Here is a 17729-nt window from a genome sequence, read left to right on the forward strand (position 1 = left end):
GCTCTTAAAATATCAAAAGTGACCTCTATCCTCAAGACATTGTGCTTTGTGCTACACGGTCTCAAGTTTGTTGTATTACGGTGTTTCTCAGCGGAAGAATCTCTGTGACATGAAGAGATGCTTTGGGTAGGGCACTTTGCACAAAGATAATTTTCTTTACATCAAACCCTGTTAAAATACAATAAAAGATTTGAGCAGGCTTGTACACACAGATCTATACGAATGGTGTATCAAAAATTATATTCATATCGAGTAATTTCAAACAATACTATAAAATGCAAGGAATTTGATGCATATTTCTTTTAATTTTTTTTTTCAAAACTGTTTAGACGACCTCCATCATTTTTAAGCTTGAAGAACCCAACAGCTTTCTTGCAGATATACATCATTCTTACTCTTATACTTATTTTTGTATATTTTGGTAAGAAATATAAATAAGTGCATACTTACATATGCCACCTGCCTGAGATATTTCTCAAAGTGGATTCTTGAAATGCGAGGGACATACGGAGAGGAGGGAATTTCACTCTGATCCACGAAGCCTTCACCCCACGTCTTCGTGAAGAAATCTGTTTCCCTTTTGACCTTTCTAGGGTCATTTAAGACAGCAGGTAAGTTGACCACAGATGACAGGGGTGTCCATTTTTGCTGAACACTGACCACTGAGGGAGCTACTGTCATAGAAGGGGCGTCGCTATGAGCTGCAGATTTTAACCTGTTTGCTAAAGCTGGAAGGTGTTATTAAAAATACAATGAGAAAAGTTATTGATTGTTAGTGTAAATTTGTAAATAACATACATGTACAATGATATATTTTAGCAATGGCGGTAAATAGTAAAAATAAATAATGTAGAAATTAATGCTTTCATCTTTTACAAGATTTGTAAAAGTTCTATCAAGCAAAATCAATTAATAGTAATATAATCTTAATGTGAAATAATACATAAATGTTATTGTATTTATATTGTTAAAAATAAGGCTAGACAAGGTGTGGGCAGACCAGTGGTACTGCTCACCCTATGATGTATAAACCATACTAATGTCGAGGATGGTGTAGATTTCCAAGCAAGACTGCTATGAAGATACCTAACTAACGAGAAGGATGAAGGACTTGAACTGGAAGCACGACTGCTGGGATCATCAGCATTCTTCCAGAATCTCAAGTAAAGGTAAATAATGTTTCAAATAATTCAATTGATGAAAATCCCAATTTCCCAACCACATGCATCCCTGCTAATTTTTTTTACAGGTTGAAATAAGTATTCCTCACTTTTCTTACACAAGGATTTGATCTTTGAAAACCACTCATGACTGACTCAATGAATAATAGTCTGCTGGCATGAATCGCTAGTGGCTTTATAAATAAGGCAAATGCATGTACACAATATGCAGTACATAGTTTAAAAGGGTAAAGCCACATTGCAGAATACTCTACTACACTCTAAATCAGTAGTAAGAACAAGGAATAATTTTCCTGGTTTTGCATCACCATTTGCTCCTCTCTTTTTAAAGACTGCTACACAAAAAATGCCTGGTCAGATTTGTAGTAAAAAAGGACTTCAGATCATAGAGGTAGCTGAGAGAGTTTTATGACTTAATTTTGCAAAAATTGTTGTTTTGCAAAATTATTCCCTACAAAGTGATGTGATTTACCTTCATCCATCATATGGTCCCTTGCAACATGATATTCATAGTCTACATCACTCACTCCATCCACAGGCAATGTTGGGCAAACACCATGAAGTCCATAACGGCAAACAAATGAACCACCCTCCTTGGTACAATGTTTATCCCGTAAATGTTTGAGAAAATCTGTTTGAGTTCTAAATGCAATACTGCATAATGCACATTTCCGCCAAGGTATAATCTTTGGATTTTTACTTGTTCTTGCCATCATTGTAGTTCTTTCATTTCCTTGCCTTAAACGTTCATGCGTCTGCTGCTGCTGTGCAGAATATGACGCTTTGATTTCATGAAGATTTGATATGGAATGGTCGCTAGATGATCTACTCATTACATCATTAACTGATAATTTGTCATTGATTCTTTCACACACTTGCTCAATTTCACTATTTGAAGTATTTCTCACGCTTGACCGTAAATTCTGCTCTGTTGTTGACAGGCCCGCTTGTCGTCTGTTTCTCGCGCCGGTAGCCTCCTTTCGCCTCCCCGGTGCCTCCCCATCGCTGCTGGACGAGTGAGACCCCAGGCCCAGCGAGTAGCCAGTGGAAGTGAATGACGGATGTGATCTGGACGAAGGAATTGAGCGACGTCCGGAGCTCATTTTCGTGTAGAATACTCCAGATACTATATGAAAAAATGATGGCTAACTATTCTGATCCATGAAACAAGGTGGAATATTGTTTCCTGCAAACTAAAATCATTTTTCACAGGCGTATCTCTGGCATAGAAAACGTCGTACCTGTCCACGTAACAGCTGTCTATGACAATTTATACACAAATAGATCGTAACGATATATCAAATTGGCAAAACATGTTTGATGTGAGTTATACTATTTCATGTATTTATTTTTTATTAATTATAAATTTTAGAATTAAATGTTATGTAAATAAATATATATAATAAAATACTATAAATTGATTAAACAAAAATTGTATACGCTTTATTTTGTTTGAAATTGTCGATTTTATTGCCAATCAGTAAAATGTGAATTATCAATTTGATTGTACTCTACCTTCAAAGCAAAAATCATATATCACACCATAGAGATATATACTAATAACGTATACATCTCACACATAATGATCTTTAAGGTACGATCTTTAAGCCTATGCTAGTGCCTCATTGACGGACAGTCTTAATTTTAGTATTTTGTTTTTTCATGGCAAACTGTTCCCATGCAGTCAACCACTTTTTTAAGTTTCTATTGACAGCCGATCTGGGGTTTCAGATAAAAATTTGAGCATTCTTCATCCATATATGATGCAATTTTTTTTCCACAAAAACCTGGCATTTGTATTTAATAATAATAGTTTGGTCTGTTAAAAAATCTGTACCATTCATATCTTATATAAAAATTGCCCCCAAAATAGAAAAATAAATGTTCTTTGTGATCTATTTATCTACTAATGTATTTAATTATTCATTATCTAGAATTTCAGTCATTTATTCATCTATTGATTATTTAATTAATTACTCAAAAACTCAAATACACACACACATTTAATTAATTAAGCAATATCATCAATCTATTTATTTATCATTTAAGCTTCATTCAACTAGTTTCGTTTCCGATTTACAGATTATGAAGAGACAACATAATAAAATAAATTGAATAAGGAAAGAACAAAGGACGTTGTTGTTTGTTTGTTGTTGTTTTAGTTGAATGTGAGTGCGCTCCTCAACCTGTAGTAGGTTCTACAGGTTTCTTAGAATTAATTGATGTCTTCGTCAAATAGCACATTCCATATTGACAGAGTAAATAACCCGCGTGATAAATTGTTCGTGGAAGAGGCAAGCTAACCAAAACGGTTAGTTGCATATACATAAAACACAATAATTCACGTATATAATCTGGGTTAATTTAATTGCTTAATGTACATGTTATTCAATTTCATTTTTTTTTCAACAGAGTGCGTCTCTTTTTTAAAAAATATTTTGAACAAATAAATATAATGTTTGATAGTTTCGAAAACTTGATATACCTCACAGAAGCCTGACAAATACTGTTTGTTTTGAAATATAATAGTTTAATCGAATAAACGGGGGGGGGGGGGTAACACTGAATAACGTATTCTTAGGCCTATATCTGTCTGAGAATTTTAGAAAGATATATATAAAAAAAATTACAGATATATATTAAAAAAACAAAACATGGATGGATACATACTCAATGTTCTTTGACGTGCACAAGTGTGAAACTCTATTCAGAGGAAAATTGGATGGAGGAAAAAAAACCTCTACATCAAATTGCTCTTATGACTTAACTTTTATTGAATGGTTACACCGTTAGAGAAAATAAACGCAGATAAAAAAAATGTTTATCTCGAAATTAAAAAAAAAATGTCATAAGGAATATCAAACTTATATTGATATAGAGATATAGTTCTCTATCATATTATGCTAGAATGATTATGAAACACGGTCATAACAGCCGGGCATAAGAGGAGTAATGCATAAATTTCCATCCATGTAGGCCTATTAAAATTTCGGAGGTGTGATTATACGGAAAACATCTTAAGAAATAATCGCAAAATCGAAATATTCTTTTCACTCATTTTCATTCAAGTAGAAATTTATTCTCTTCCATTTTCATGAAATATATATTTTTTTCAATATAAGTTATACAAAATAATTTGTCATAGAATAAAAATACATAAGAGATTTTTTAATAACAGAAGATGTCGTAATTCCCTAATAGCAAAAACTGTAACACGCCTCTAACAAAAGTACAATACAAATATGCAAGAAGGGCCAGGAAAGGGCTGAGAGAAGAAATACAAGTTAAGTGAATTGCCTGTTACAGCAAACGAAATGCCTGTGAAGGACGGCGGAAGAATTCGCAATGCAAATTTAAACTGCTAGAACTAGAAACACAAGCCACAATCTAAATTCATAACTGTCATATACTCATTAATTTTAAACCACTCATTTTTTTGTTCGGCTCAACTACCTTTCGATGTTCAAAGTCCATTTTACCAAATATGAAATTGTTCATACTCATTCACGCTTGTTGAACTTTCATACTCCATAATCTGATTAAAGCAAGTTTTCGCACAGCCACGCCGAACGAATTCGAGAACATAGTAAGCGGTAAGTGTACTGAAAATGCCGGTCAAATGACAATTAACAGCTGGGAGGTATTTGTCGAAAATTAGTGAAGCGGAACAGCAGATTCGTCCTAAGTTCCGGAGCTGACGAATATTGCACTATATATGTCGTTTGTCCAGAGTCCAGAACAAAACTGCTGTTTTGATTCTCCAGCATCTTTAGACAGTTGCTAAGTACCCGGAGGGCATTTGACAATATAGGCCCATATTATTTTCTATTTTCTTGAAAGCGTTGTGCGTAGCGGTGAGATTGAGAGGCTAGAGACACGCATATAGTCAGACCTATCATGCATCTAAACTCAACACTGTGCTCTAGTTCAGGTTGAATTTTGATTTGGATGCCCAATATCTCAAGTCGGTGAAGCTACCTGAATTGCATTCTGATTTCTCTCTCTCTCTCTTAATTCAGTATCACGTATGTGACGATGACCCTTTTCTCTGTTAGGGGATACACGGTTTCGTGGCCCTTAGTTGGTAGCCTGATCGCTATCCTTATTGGGTAAGTATGAGTTTGTAATATTATTGGTAGAATCATGTATGGACCAGTAGGCTTACGTATAGAAGGTTATTAACCAGATAAATTCATTATTTTCTTCTTTGTGAATACCATGCTGTACCTAGAAACGAATGATCCAGCAGGATGCATGCAGCAGTAATGTATGTAGGGTGGGGGGGGGGGCACTTGTCAATTGTACCACTTTAGGGTGCTAAAAATGAGTAGGGAGCTAGGGTGGGGGTATAGTAGGAGATACTTCAACCGGAGAAGACGCAAGGGTAAAATTGAAAGAGGGCAATTTCACTACTTGCATGCCCACTGCGAGATCTGTTGGACTGAAAGGCAGCACTGTAGCTTGTCCTTGGAACATAATTTTCAACTTGCAATGTTGTCAATAGGTCTGTTCTTCTATGATATTAACAAGTAAATTTTAAAGTTATAATCATCGTTGTTGCCTCATAGACATAACGATTACGACCACAATAACATTTATTGAAATCATATAATTAGGGTAGCTAGCCTATATATCAAAATGATCATTAAAATGATAATGTGTCAAAGACTGCGTTGTTGCGTCAGTTAATCAATTGAATCAACTCACTCAGACATAATACAGTATATCTACGATTTCTTTCGTATGAAAAGTCATTTAGGGCTTACATATTCTGTCTCCTCTTGCTAGGATATGATTCTTCATCATCTAATTCAATGTGTACATTTGTTTTCCTTCAGACGTGAGATATGGAGACTGACCTACTTCAAACGACGTGGGATCAAAAGTCCTTCTGCAAATCCTTTGTTCGGCAACGCTCTTCAAATCATGCAGGTATATAGACATATTTAGAAAAAAATATATAGCACACACGTCATTATGCACATTGTAAAAAAATGATTACTATATATTTGGGATTTTGTGGTTGTTCATATAACAGACACCAATGACAGATGTTTTTTTACATTCTCTTTTATTTATTTTTTGACATTTTTAACCTTTCACCTCATTTATGTGACAAATAGTTATTTTTATAAATAATGAACATAATGCGCCAGAAATGATATTTATCTCGTTGTTTTTTTCTTTCGATTTTGTTTAGAGTGTTCCTGGATTCTTTTTGAAATGTCAAGAGAAATTCGGCACAGTATTTGGGTGTGTATATCAGTCTATAGATGTTGAGTGTATGCACACACTATAGGTCATAGTTCAAGATGAAAAAAGTATGTAGTCAAAATGCAAATTGAAAAAAAGTAAAGATGTCTTACTGTTTTTTTTTGTCTGTTTCTTTATGTGTTTGTATTTCGCTCCTTTTAGCAGTATTTCAGTCTGAACTTAACTCTTCACATGCTGAATTGATTTTGGGGGTTAATAATGACAACTGTTTCAATGCTATTTTATTTGAATGAAGACTTCTGCATTGTATCACTGATACTTATGATTATTATATAGATGTTATCCAAGAACTATTGTAATTTATAAGCTTTTCTAATATGTATGTCAATGAGAAAACTAATTATTACCATTGTTCAATTTATTTGTACGAATGTGCAAAATTGCAACATCAGCGCGCAAAGAGTTAATAATAATGATTATGCAAAATGCAATAAAGTATCCAGGGATTCTAAAAGTGGAAAGGGGAGAAAATTTTTGAAAATCTGAAAAAAGGGTCTTGACTTGCACGGCTGTTTCCACGAAAAAAAACTTTTCAAGGCTTACAAGGGGGGGGGGGGGGCACAGGATAGTTTCCACCCCACCTGGGTCCGGCACTGAACATATCAAATATTGTAGGCATGATAAATTAAAGACTGATGCAGATAGATTTTAGCTGTTCGAAATAAGGAAGGATAAAGCATAATGTTCTGGAAATAAGAGTGAAATAAGAAGGGGTATATGAGGAAAGCTGTATTTAGAAGGAGGTTCACTTTGTCAACAATTCAATTCTCGTTTGCATTAAATGGGGGGGGGGGGGTCTTCACTCCCAAAACGGGTACAATTAATTAAAAAAATAAAACTATTTATATCATGGGCGTCAGCGCAGAGGAGTATCCTTTCTTTGTTCGTGGGAATCCTCTGAGCTGACGCCCATGAATTGTTATAAAGGAAAGGGAGGAGGGTCGCAAACCACCGAGCCCCGTGTTTTACGGCATTATTTCATTTTTTAAGCACTCTGTAATTAATAATCTGTTTTTCTTTGTTTCACAATATTTCCCATATATAGGGTCTTCATGTTCCGTTCACCTTGTTATGTTATATCTGATCCCGATATGATCCGAGATATCACCGTTCGAGGCTTTCCAAATTTCGTAAATCACCAGGTATTCTCATAGATTGGATTGAAATTATTACTTTTACTTTTCACCATCATAATATTCACTTTTATTTTCATTCTTTATCGATTATTATTATAATTATTAATATTATTAGTAATCATTAAAAGTAGTAGTAATATTATTAACGCTGTTATCATTGTCTTTATTATAATATATATATATATATATATATATATATATATATATATATACATGTATATATATATTTTTTTTTTTGGGGGGGGGGGGAGCTTAAAATACTCCCCCTGACTCCTTCTACTATTATGTTTGACGAATCAAAAATTCAACATGCAGTTTGAGCTTAATATAAGGCAGGCAGTTTTGGCAAAATTCATACTCAAGGTTAATGTTCTCAACTGTCTCTTGTTTCAGAGTATCACGCTAAAGAACAGGCCACTGGATAAAGCTCTCAGCAATTTAAGAGATCAGCATTGGAAAGACGTGAGAAACGTCATCACGCCAACATTCAGTGGACATAAAATGAAATTGGTAAACGGTTTATTGCAAATTTTCATCTTTATATTAAGCTACCACAATGGGAATATGTTAAGAAATAATACTTGATTTTTTTATTATTCATTTTTTTATTTGAAATTCTTTAAAATATTGTAGGCAAGTAAAATTCCCGTTGATAAACTTGATAAATCATTCCTTCCAAGGCTATTTTATACTAGGGATATGTTTTTCAGTATTGCTTCAAAAGATATTGTATATCAGTTGTATATAGTTAGACTTGTGCATATAATCACTTTGTGACTTAACTTGAACAATGAATAATACCTCACACGAAAAAAAAAGAAGGCGAAGATAAATACAGTCAAACCTGTGTTAGTGGCCACCTGTCTATAGTGGTCACCTGTCTATAGTGACCACTAAAACTAATTCCCATGAAGGAAGAACCTGTCTATAGCAGCCACCTCTCTGTAAAGGCCACATTTTGTGTTTCCTTTGGGTGGTCACTATAGACAGGTTTCACCGTATCACCAAAGAACTTTTCACATCTGAAACGATTTAAATTTACGTGTTTCTAAAATAAAATAAATGACACCCTAATGTAAAATCATATGGTAATATTTGAAAATTCATCTCAATTAAATGGAATAAACAATAAGTTTGAGAAATGCTCCAATTGATGTTTAATGTTGGGAGATTATAATTAATTTCATTGTGAATTTTTACCCTTAGATGTCTCCATTGATCAACGAATGTGTCGACGATCTTGTGCAGAATTTTCGTGAGGTACAAAATAGAGATGGCGAAGTCAACATTTGCAAGTAGGTTAAAAATGCTTGTAAAAATAGCTTTATGTATTTTTATTCTAGCGATTAATTAAAAAGAAGGCCTCCAGAACTAAGTATATCAGAATGGTGGCACGACATTTGCTCCGACGACAATTGCGCCAGGCTTTATTTCGTCTAAGATATAATATAGAGTTAGGGTTGCAATAGGGTTTTATGTATGGTCCAGGGTTTGGTTTAGGACAGGGTATAGTGTTAAATTTAGGGTTGAAGTTGGTAATTCCATTAATGTGTGGAATTTAAAGCGGAGCAATTGCCGCCGGAGCAAATGTCATGGAACCATGAGGATAACCACTCCTTCTCCGGGCCTGGATGGGAAGAGTTGCTCTTGCATCGGACATTGGCCCGTGTCTCAATTCCTTGTAGAACTGTAGAATGATTTTTATAGAGCAGTGTTAAAGACTCTTTGCTAGCAGTTATTGTTAGCATAACATTACCATTTTTCTCGCACCGGGACGCAGAACGCTTTCAAGAACACAGAAAATGTATTGTTAAGTGCCCTTCATGACAATGAGTACCCAGAAAGTCTTTGTCGAAAATTGGTGAATCAAAACAGCAGTATCCTCCTGAACTCTGGACAGACAAACTTATTTGCAATTTTTCGTCATCTCCGAAACCATGGACCTAGTAGGTCCATATGCCGAAACTATAAGGACAATCTGCTGTTCCGGTTCGCTAAGTTTCGACAAAGACCCCAGCTGTTCATTGTGATTTGACTTGTATTTTCATTTCAGTTGTTGTGTTCTTCAATTCATTCTGCGTGGCGGTGCGAAAACTCGCCATTAAGACATATAGAAAATTACAGTAATTCTGAGAATAATTAAATGATATAAATAAATTTGAAAATAAGTTGTATTGCCTTATCATCCACCCATATAATTATGTTTACAGTACTTTCTCTCTCTCTCTCTTCTATGATTATTATGATTATATTATGGTCTCGGGAGCCCAGCCTTAGAAAGGCCATTGGCCTATGCTGGCTCCCTCATATTCTCATTTATTCTCTTGTTAAATGTATTTCTATTTTTGTATCTTTATTTGTATATAGTGTATTCTTTGATTTGTATGTTGTATGTTTTTTAATGAGAATTTGGAATAAATAAATGAAATGAAAATGAAAACAATATCTTTGCTTATGTTCCAGACTTTATGAAGCCTTCACCATGGATACCATTGCTCGATGTGCCTTTGGTATTCAGGTACATTCCCAGAAGAACCCAGATGATCCGTTCGTAACCAATGCCAAGGCCATCATGAACGCTAATCCAATGCAAATTAAACTTATACTTGCTGGTTAGTCCAGTTTTAGTTGAACTCGCATCTTCCATTAAAGTTTTGATTGCCCGAATCGCGGATTTAAATTGCAATATAAAGTAACTTTAATTTTGAAAAAAAAGGTTGAAATTTTACCAATCGATTGTTTTTTTTCCACTCATTTCACAATGATATCTAGTTTGTATAATTATTGGATAATACTTGTTTCCTTTCAACTTATGATGGCAGTATCCACTGTCATCATGAAGTCATTTGTCCCCACTGAAGTATTCATTTAAATCAAATATGTTTATATATTAACAAAATAACACTATACGATTACGAACATAAATCATATATCATTTACACAACACTAATTCTGATTTGATTACTATTAATAATATCTGTCGTAGACTTTTATCCAAAGCTCATTTACCACGATATCATGATGGAAACATAAATAATTTCAACAATTTAAGTTAATTGATGTAGACGAAAAAAAAAATGGACCGATGATTGAGCCATGAGGGACTCCAATATATACATCTACATTATCAAATTGAACACTGGCAACCACAAAATGATATTGTGACAATCTAGAGACCAAATATCAATCAGCTATAATATAAATTCGATCGGTTTATTCTTTTTTTGCACTGAACAGGATTGTGTCCACCATTTGCTCATCTGTTAAACTTTCTGGACATCGGCGCTTTCCCTCAGTCAGTCAAACTATTCTTCAGGGATGTGGTCAAGAAGACTATGGACATGAGAAGTACAAATGTAGAGGTGATTGATATAATTCCTGTTTGAAATATGCCAGTTTGATTAATTGGTAAATGATTAATTTCAAATTTCAACAAATAAAATTACTAAGTATAAGGCGAGTGATATGATGTAGTCTAGGTAATTACAGTTGCCTTTTGTGTTGCTATAGGGGCAACCAACGCCTGAAAAACCTTATCTTTCCACAAGTCTTGCAATGATAATTATCACTGTACTGTCTCGACTACATTGATTATGAAGAACATTGAACTCCAAAAGTTCACAGTCTATCAAAATATGATAAATTGGTTTTATTTACACTATTATTCTAGAATGATTATTATTTTGATGAAACAAAAACAGTGTATGAAAAAAAAAAATATATTCTAAAATTCTTTATTCGGGTAGTTGTAATATTCATTTCGGCTCCTGCATGCGATATCTTGCAGTATGCAGATGGAATATGGATTGTTTGCAACTATCCTTCTCCTCCTCCTCCTCCTCCGCTCCCCATTTTCTTTTTTCTTCTTTGGTATGATAAATCACTTCCAAGCTAATTGTCTTGGCTGACTTTATATAGTCTAAACGACATTGAAGAAGCCTTTGTGATCCTTTATTATCAAAAGTTCTCACACTCTTCATTTTGGATAGAGGAAAGATTTCTTGCAGCTGATGATGAAGGCACACGAAGACCAGGACGAGGAGGTGGTGGAAAAGAAAAAGGATAAAGAAACGGATCTCCATGACTTGGTTGACAAAGACCACGACGCAGGAGTCTTTGGTTCAAAGAAGACCAAGAAAGTCAAGCTGACTCTTGAAGAGCTTTTTGCACAAGTAAGATGAAGAGCATTATCGTTACCAGTCACCAATGGTAACCTCTATGGAAACCTTGATTTCTGTTGGATCATCTTTTTTGGATAATGGGTCTAAGGCCTGAATGATGCCTAGCTGTGCATCGACAGATTTGATTTAAATCGATTTGAATTATTCGATATGAGGTAGTTTTTTTTCTAATACTATCTAGTAAAATAATTGTGTGTCAGTAACCATGTTTATGAAAATCTTATTCCTTGTTGCCTTGTAAAAAAAATGAAAATAATGGCTTATGTGAATTCGAGAACTTTAAACCTATAACTTTTGGAGAAAAATCCCTTTTGAAAAAATAAGATAAATCTATTTCGTAGAATCAGTAAAATGAATGTAAATATTGTTCAAATCGTTTTTAATTTCCGAAGTGTTCCCAGATAACTGGACGATATAACAAAGAGCTGTTGTCGTGATACCCGATCCTTGACTTGATGCTATTGATCTTTAGTCAATTTCACTTTTTGTTATCAATTTTTTTGTTGTTGAACAGGGAACTCTTTTCTTCGCTGCTGGCTATGAGACAACGAACATAGCATTGACTTACGTCACATATTGTCTTGCTATGAACCCTGATGTCCAAGATCAACTAGTCAGGGAGATTGAAGAAGTTGCCCCGACGAGGGAATCGGTCAATTACAGCAACGTCGCTAAAATGGGCTACCTGGATAACATCGTCTGCGAAACACTTCGTCTGTATCCACCTATTCTTATGTATGTTGATGATTGTTCTTACTCCATACCCTTGAGAATACTTTGTTTATTGCAATATGAAATGACACACCAACGAAATTGGGAAATATATCATTCCTTAAACTTTTCACTTTGACTTACGATTTGATATTTGAATCCACTTTAATTCATGAAACTGTTTTAAATCCCTTCTGATATCCAAAAAAGGGACATCTATCAACCTATTACAGCGAAACAAATTGATTCTCCGCACGTATAACATATTATTCTTGGAGATATGGGGTAGGTTTACAGCAATGAAGAGAATAAAAGACTTATGTAAAAAAGGAATTGTTTATATTTTGTCTTGATTTTCATTCAACAAGACCAAACATTCTTAACAAAGTCAGGTTAGCTCTTCATGATTCTCATTAAAGTAATGATGATGATATCAGTGCAGCGTATATTGACTGACTGGGACTGGCAGAAATATATCAGAAGACATCACTGTCAAGGCGCTTCATGAAGCATTTCTCAGAATATTTTATAATTTCTTTGATCTTCTCTAGAACTGATCGTATGTGTGGAGAGACGTACACATACAACGGCATCACCATCCCCAAAGGCATGCAGGTGGCCATTGGGATCTATATCACCCATTACAATCCAGACATCTGGGAGGATCCAACAAGGTTTGATCCAAACAGGTAAAAGAGAAAACGCTCCGAAAGCCCGCTAATAGATATCAAGAGCTATTCCTTGTTAATTGTTTTATATTTACACTTTATCATGTTTGTCGGATGGAATATACATATGTTGCATCTGTAACATTATCCAACCACGCATAAATGGACTGACGATTCAGTATTTCCCAATAGGTTTTAGCATGATGGTTGATGTCTAATAGTGTTGCCAAAGATGACAAACAAATTTCAAACCCTATAATCACACTATAATCTTTGACTAAAATGAACCACAATGCCACCCTATATTCCATTATTTGAAGAATTTTTTTTTATTGTGTATCAAATACATTTAATTAAAAAATATCGCTGTTAATAGTTATAAGGACAAATGAATTATAGAGATCCATCATGTTAATCGAAGAAAATGTCTTTAATACACAAAGACATAAAGTTGAAGACCGTGTGAATCGGTGCAAGGTTTTGCGATGAAAATAATTTCTTTGATTCATTTCAGTGATATTTATGATTGACAAGTTATTAATCTTGAAAAGGAAAACGAAGCTTTTTGGTCCTTTCCTAAACAGATTCACGAAAGAAAATCGCGAGAAACGTCACCCTTTTGCCTGGATACCGTTTGGTGCTGGTCCAAGGAACTGCATTGGGATGAGGTTTGCTTTGATGGAGGTCAAGATGGCTATCATTCGACTCCTTCAGAATTACAGAGTAGAAACCTGCCCAAATACAGAGGTAGGGCCATTTTCAATCATAGCCGTGGGCCCTTTTTATAGGGGGGGGGGTAAGATGCATATAAATTTTTGAAGAAAGTCGAAAGCAAGGGAATGAAGTGACCGAGTTTTGTCAGAGGGGTGCTTTTGCATTTTCTAAAGTAAATTTGAGAGATTTTGTGTACACTTTTATTGAATTTTGTGAAACATTGCAGTAAAAGATATTGCCGGCAGGGGAGGGAGGGGCAACTGAAGATTTTCACAACTTGCATTTTATATTCTCATAACCAATAGTGTGAAAATTTACACTATCTTTGTTTTCACTATTTCTTTCTAGATTCCTGCCAAAATTGGTAAAACAAGCGTTAAACCAGACAATGGAATCGTCCTACGTGTCGTCGAAAGAAGTTAAAAGAACAATGACCATTCCTACTACAGAACGACTCTTCAGAAAATTACACTCTTAAAGAGAGGAACCATGGTTCCATAATCTTTTATAACGAAAAGTAGATTATGTAAAATTGAAATATAACAAAATCTCTTTTCATCTGTCAAAGTATGTGTCTATAGTTACTGTGCTTCTCAATCAATATAGAACATTTCAATCAAGAAAAGTAGTCAGATATGAGTCTGACAAAGACGACAGCGTTAATGAAACGTTCTCCAAAAAGGGGAATAAAGCATGTTTTATTTTTAAGGAAGATTCTGCAGACGGAATCATTTGAATAAAAAAAAATTGATCCTTTTCTTCCGAAATTCCTACTTCTGGGTAAACATTTAATAAGCATTTTAGACTTGTTTGGAACAAGATGACTCAGTGCGCCTTCGCCTATACTGTATACCAAACTGTCTTGTTTGTTTCCATTACTTTTGATGTATTTGATTTTGTTTCTGTAAAGTTTGTCTCCATACCATTTCGAACATCGGAGGATAAAAATTGCCAAAGAAAAGTTTTTAACATTGTCAATGAAAGAATAGATTAGGTAAAGCAAGAAAGCGTTAACATTCCATTTACAGTAGGCCTACAATATTTAACACAAACACCCTCACTTTTTTTTTTTTGAATAATGTTTTTATTCTGATTTCATGAACAAAAAAAAATACATAACATTTCAAATTAACATTTCAAATCACATATAATACTTGACATTTCATATTTTCACTTTTTTTTTCACTAACTTAATAAAATCATGAATCATATATATCTTAAAGAAAACAATGAAATCAGTTATTATAAAAAAATCTTAAAGACCAAAACTTCCCCCTCCCCCTCCCTCCCCCCGCCCCAACACACACACAAACACACACACATACACACAACACACACACACAACACACCACTGTCCAGAAGATCTGCCCACACTCATCATAAATAAATTATGTTTAAAAGTACAAAACAATTCGATAAACAATTTTTAATATAACAAGCTCACGGGAGAAGCATTACATATATTGAAAGTTAATAAAGACTTACAACTTAACCTTAACACAATTTTACTGTTTCCCATTTTTGCAAGTGCCGCCCTAATTTCCTCATTTTAATAGCTATTTTCTTTTCTTGATCCTTATATTCTAAAATAAGTTTATGTATATCGTCAATGGTTGGTAATACCCCCTCCTTTCTAAATATACACACACACACACATACACGCACACACACTCATCCCTTCCTCCATGTCCATCTTCATTTTTTTTTTTTTTTTTTATATCTACACGAGCAGTACATATTGATCATCTTTACAGAGGCAGGCGAAAATAAATCTAACAATATTTCTTGGAATAAGATTTGAAATAACTCAGCTGCATGGGAGTATCTGGCCGCAACTATGACACAAATCCGACAATCTCAACTTCAATTTGTGTCTGATGGAACTTTATCAAAATGCTGGTGTTAACAATTGACATTTTTTCTGCAAATTTTGAAAATATTTAGCCAAACTCCAGGACACAATAGCACGGATTCGATAGGTATTTCGTCAACTGCATAATATTCAGGTCTTGTAGGCCTACGCAAATGAAGCAGGAAACTCCAATCATCTATTAAAAAAAGTTTTTCCATGAAACTATCGGCATCACACATCGCCCAACCCGGCGCCCAACGTCATAGGGTATGTGAATCGGTGTAGGACTTTACTTATTCAGAAATGGAAAGCCGCATGGATGTGTTGTACTCCATTCTTAAAAAGTTTTGAATAAAGTGAGAGCCCTCTCACATTTTATCATAGCAGAAAATTCTGAATAAATCCACATACTTTCTGTACCTTCCATCCTTGTCTCTCCGACTCTGTCATGAATTTACGTGTAATAGGTCGATTGGTTTCTGTAATGCTTTCTCGAAAGAAATAAATCATGTCATAGTGATGAACTATGAAAGTTTCGATAGTTTTCTCTTTTTTCGTTCAAAAGACGTGATGGAAACGAGGTAGGGAGAGAGGGAGGGGGGAGAGGGGGGAGAGGGAGAGGGGTAGGGAGAGAGAGATGGACGAAGACGAATGGAATGAAATTGGATGAAATAAGGGAAGAGGAATAATCGGAAAATATACTAATTTTCAGGTCATTATAATGTATAAAAATTTCGTTCGCGCTTCGCGCTCACATTGCCTGTTGAATGGATTAACAATCTGCTCATACAGCTTAACATATTCCTTTTTATGTCAATGGGAACAATTTAATCTGCTCACGATTCTAGGTTTCATTATTTTGTTTTAGCGTGAATGCATCATGTTTCATGATTACTTAAAATGCTTATTATAAAATTTTTTTAGCTCATGTGATACGCGCACGCATTATTTGATTAGTGAAATACATATCCTCTTTATTGATAAGGTTAACATGATGAAAATCCTGTTCTTTATTAAACACGTGTTTAACTGTCCACCTTTTTAAAGGTCGGAATAAAAAAAAATTAGGGCTCGCGTTTCCCGCTCGCATTATTTGAATACTCTTCGTGAGTCACTGCTGTCCGAGGTCTCTTTTCAGGTCAGTATTTAGCACGCGCTTCTCGCTCGCATTGTTTAATAATGTAGGCCTATACATCTTTCGTTCATGACTACCAAAGCTTCTCAGAATGTTCAATTTTCAAGTCTTAATACACAACATAGCGATTCGTGTTTATATGAGATATCTTATCTTGTTTGTAAGAATACTGCTAGAAAACTTTCGTCTTTAGTTACGACTACCCTTTCAAAACACCAACAAACAAAAATCACCTATTATACTTGCCGATCGGGGAAAATGTGTATGAAATTTTTTTTTCGCCCCCCCCCCCTACTTGCGAAAGCTGGATCCTCCCCTGTGTTTCATTATGTTTATCATGTGCAGGGTGAGCGCGAAGCGCGAGCGAAATTTTTATACATTATAATGACCTGAAAATGAGTCTTTTTTCCGATTATTCATCTTCCCTCATATATCTTTTTTTTATATATACAATTAGCCTAAGTATTATGAAGAATATAACAACATATTCATTGAAAACAAAATTACAGATAAAAATCAAGAAAATTACAACCACACATAGTAATGAACATAATTCTTCTTCTTCCTGTAAAGTACAGACTGCCGTTGGCATATTATCGTACTAGTTGTGCTTGTCAAGTGCCCAGATGAATGGTGCGAATAAAAAATCTCTACAAACTATGTGCGGCTATAAACAGAAGAGGCCTTAAAGCCTCCTTTGCTGCACCTCCTGCTTGAAAGACGCGAGGGAGGTGCTGTGGACTATCTTTGCTTGGAGTGAGTTCCATAATCTGATAGCATCAGGAAAGAATGTATTTTGATATACACTCCCCTCCAAAAGTTTGGTAACACCTGCATTCAGTGTGTGTTTTTCTATATTTGGTAGACCTTATTGATG

At 34.7% G+C, this 17729-nt stretch overlaps 2 protein-coding genes across 5 annotated transcripts in view; one reads left to right on the forward strand and one right to left on the reverse strand.

The window, feature by feature from the left end:
* LOC129264487 (vacuolar protein sorting-associated protein 54-like) overlaps nt 1-2470 on the reverse strand; it is a 28330-nt gene extending 25860 nt beyond the window's left edge. For 2 of the 3 annotated variants that reach the window (XR_010294196.1, XR_010294195.1), the window contains exons 1-2: nt 1654-2468; nt 451-728 (exon numbers count right to left, since the gene is read on the reverse strand). Coding sequence is in view for 1 of the 3 variants with exons in the window: in XM_064102567.1 (XP_063958637.1) it covers nt 451-728; nt 1654-2284 (909 nt within the window). In the remaining 2 variants the exon portion in view is untranslated. Of the gene's footprint in view, nt 1-450; nt 729-1653 lie in introns of all 3 variants that reach the window. The other variant, XM_064102567.1, reaches the window with a different exon arrangement.
* A 2223-nt stretch (nt 2471-4693) lies between these two features.
* LOC129265784 (cytochrome P450 3A24-like) lies at nt 4694-16246 on the forward strand. 2 transcript variants are annotated; one of them, XM_054903724.2, is made up of 14 exons: nt 4694-4774; nt 5201-5290; nt 6020-6113; nt 6382-6434; nt 7501-7597; nt 7985-8101; nt 8798-8886; nt 10055-10203; nt 10829-10953; nt 11581-11763; nt 12287-12507; nt 13035-13172; nt 13736-13898; nt 14214-16246. In XM_054903724.2, exons 2-14 carry the CDS (start codon nt 5217-5219, stop codon nt 14286-14288), a joined length of 1578 nt encoding a protein of 525 aa, XP_054759699.2. In that variant the 5' UTR covers nt 4694-4774; nt 5201-5216; the 3' UTR covers nt 14289-16246. The 2 variants fall into 2 exon arrangements, with proteins under 2 accessions (XP_054759699.2, XP_063958638.1); XM_064102568.1 differs by having other exon boundaries at nt 4765-4821.
* Nucleotides 16247-17729: the final 1483 nt, after the last annotated feature.

The sequence above is a fragment of the Lytechinus pictus genome, chromosome 7 (assembly GCF_037042905.1).
Source record: "Lytechinus pictus isolate F3 Inbred chromosome 7, Lp3.0, whole genome shotgun sequence".
Classification (NCBI taxonomy): Eukaryota; Metazoa; Echinodermata; class Echinoidea; order Temnopleuroida; family Toxopneustidae; genus Lytechinus; species Lytechinus pictus.

Bases quoted from the DNA above. Each gene is read 5' to 3' on its own strand.
- LOC129265784 (XM_054903724.2), top strand. From the start codon at position 5,217: ATGACCCTTTTCTCTGTTAGGGGATACACGGTTTCGTGGCCCTTAGTT. The intron at 6,114-6,381 runs GTATATAGACAT...GATTTTGTTTAG, and splicing joins ACGCTCTTCAAATCATGCAG to AGTGTTCCTGGATTCTTTTT. The intron at 6,435-7,500 runs GTGTGTATATCA...TCCCATATATAG, and splicing joins AAATTCGGCACAGTATTTGG to GGTCTTCATGTTCCGTTCAC.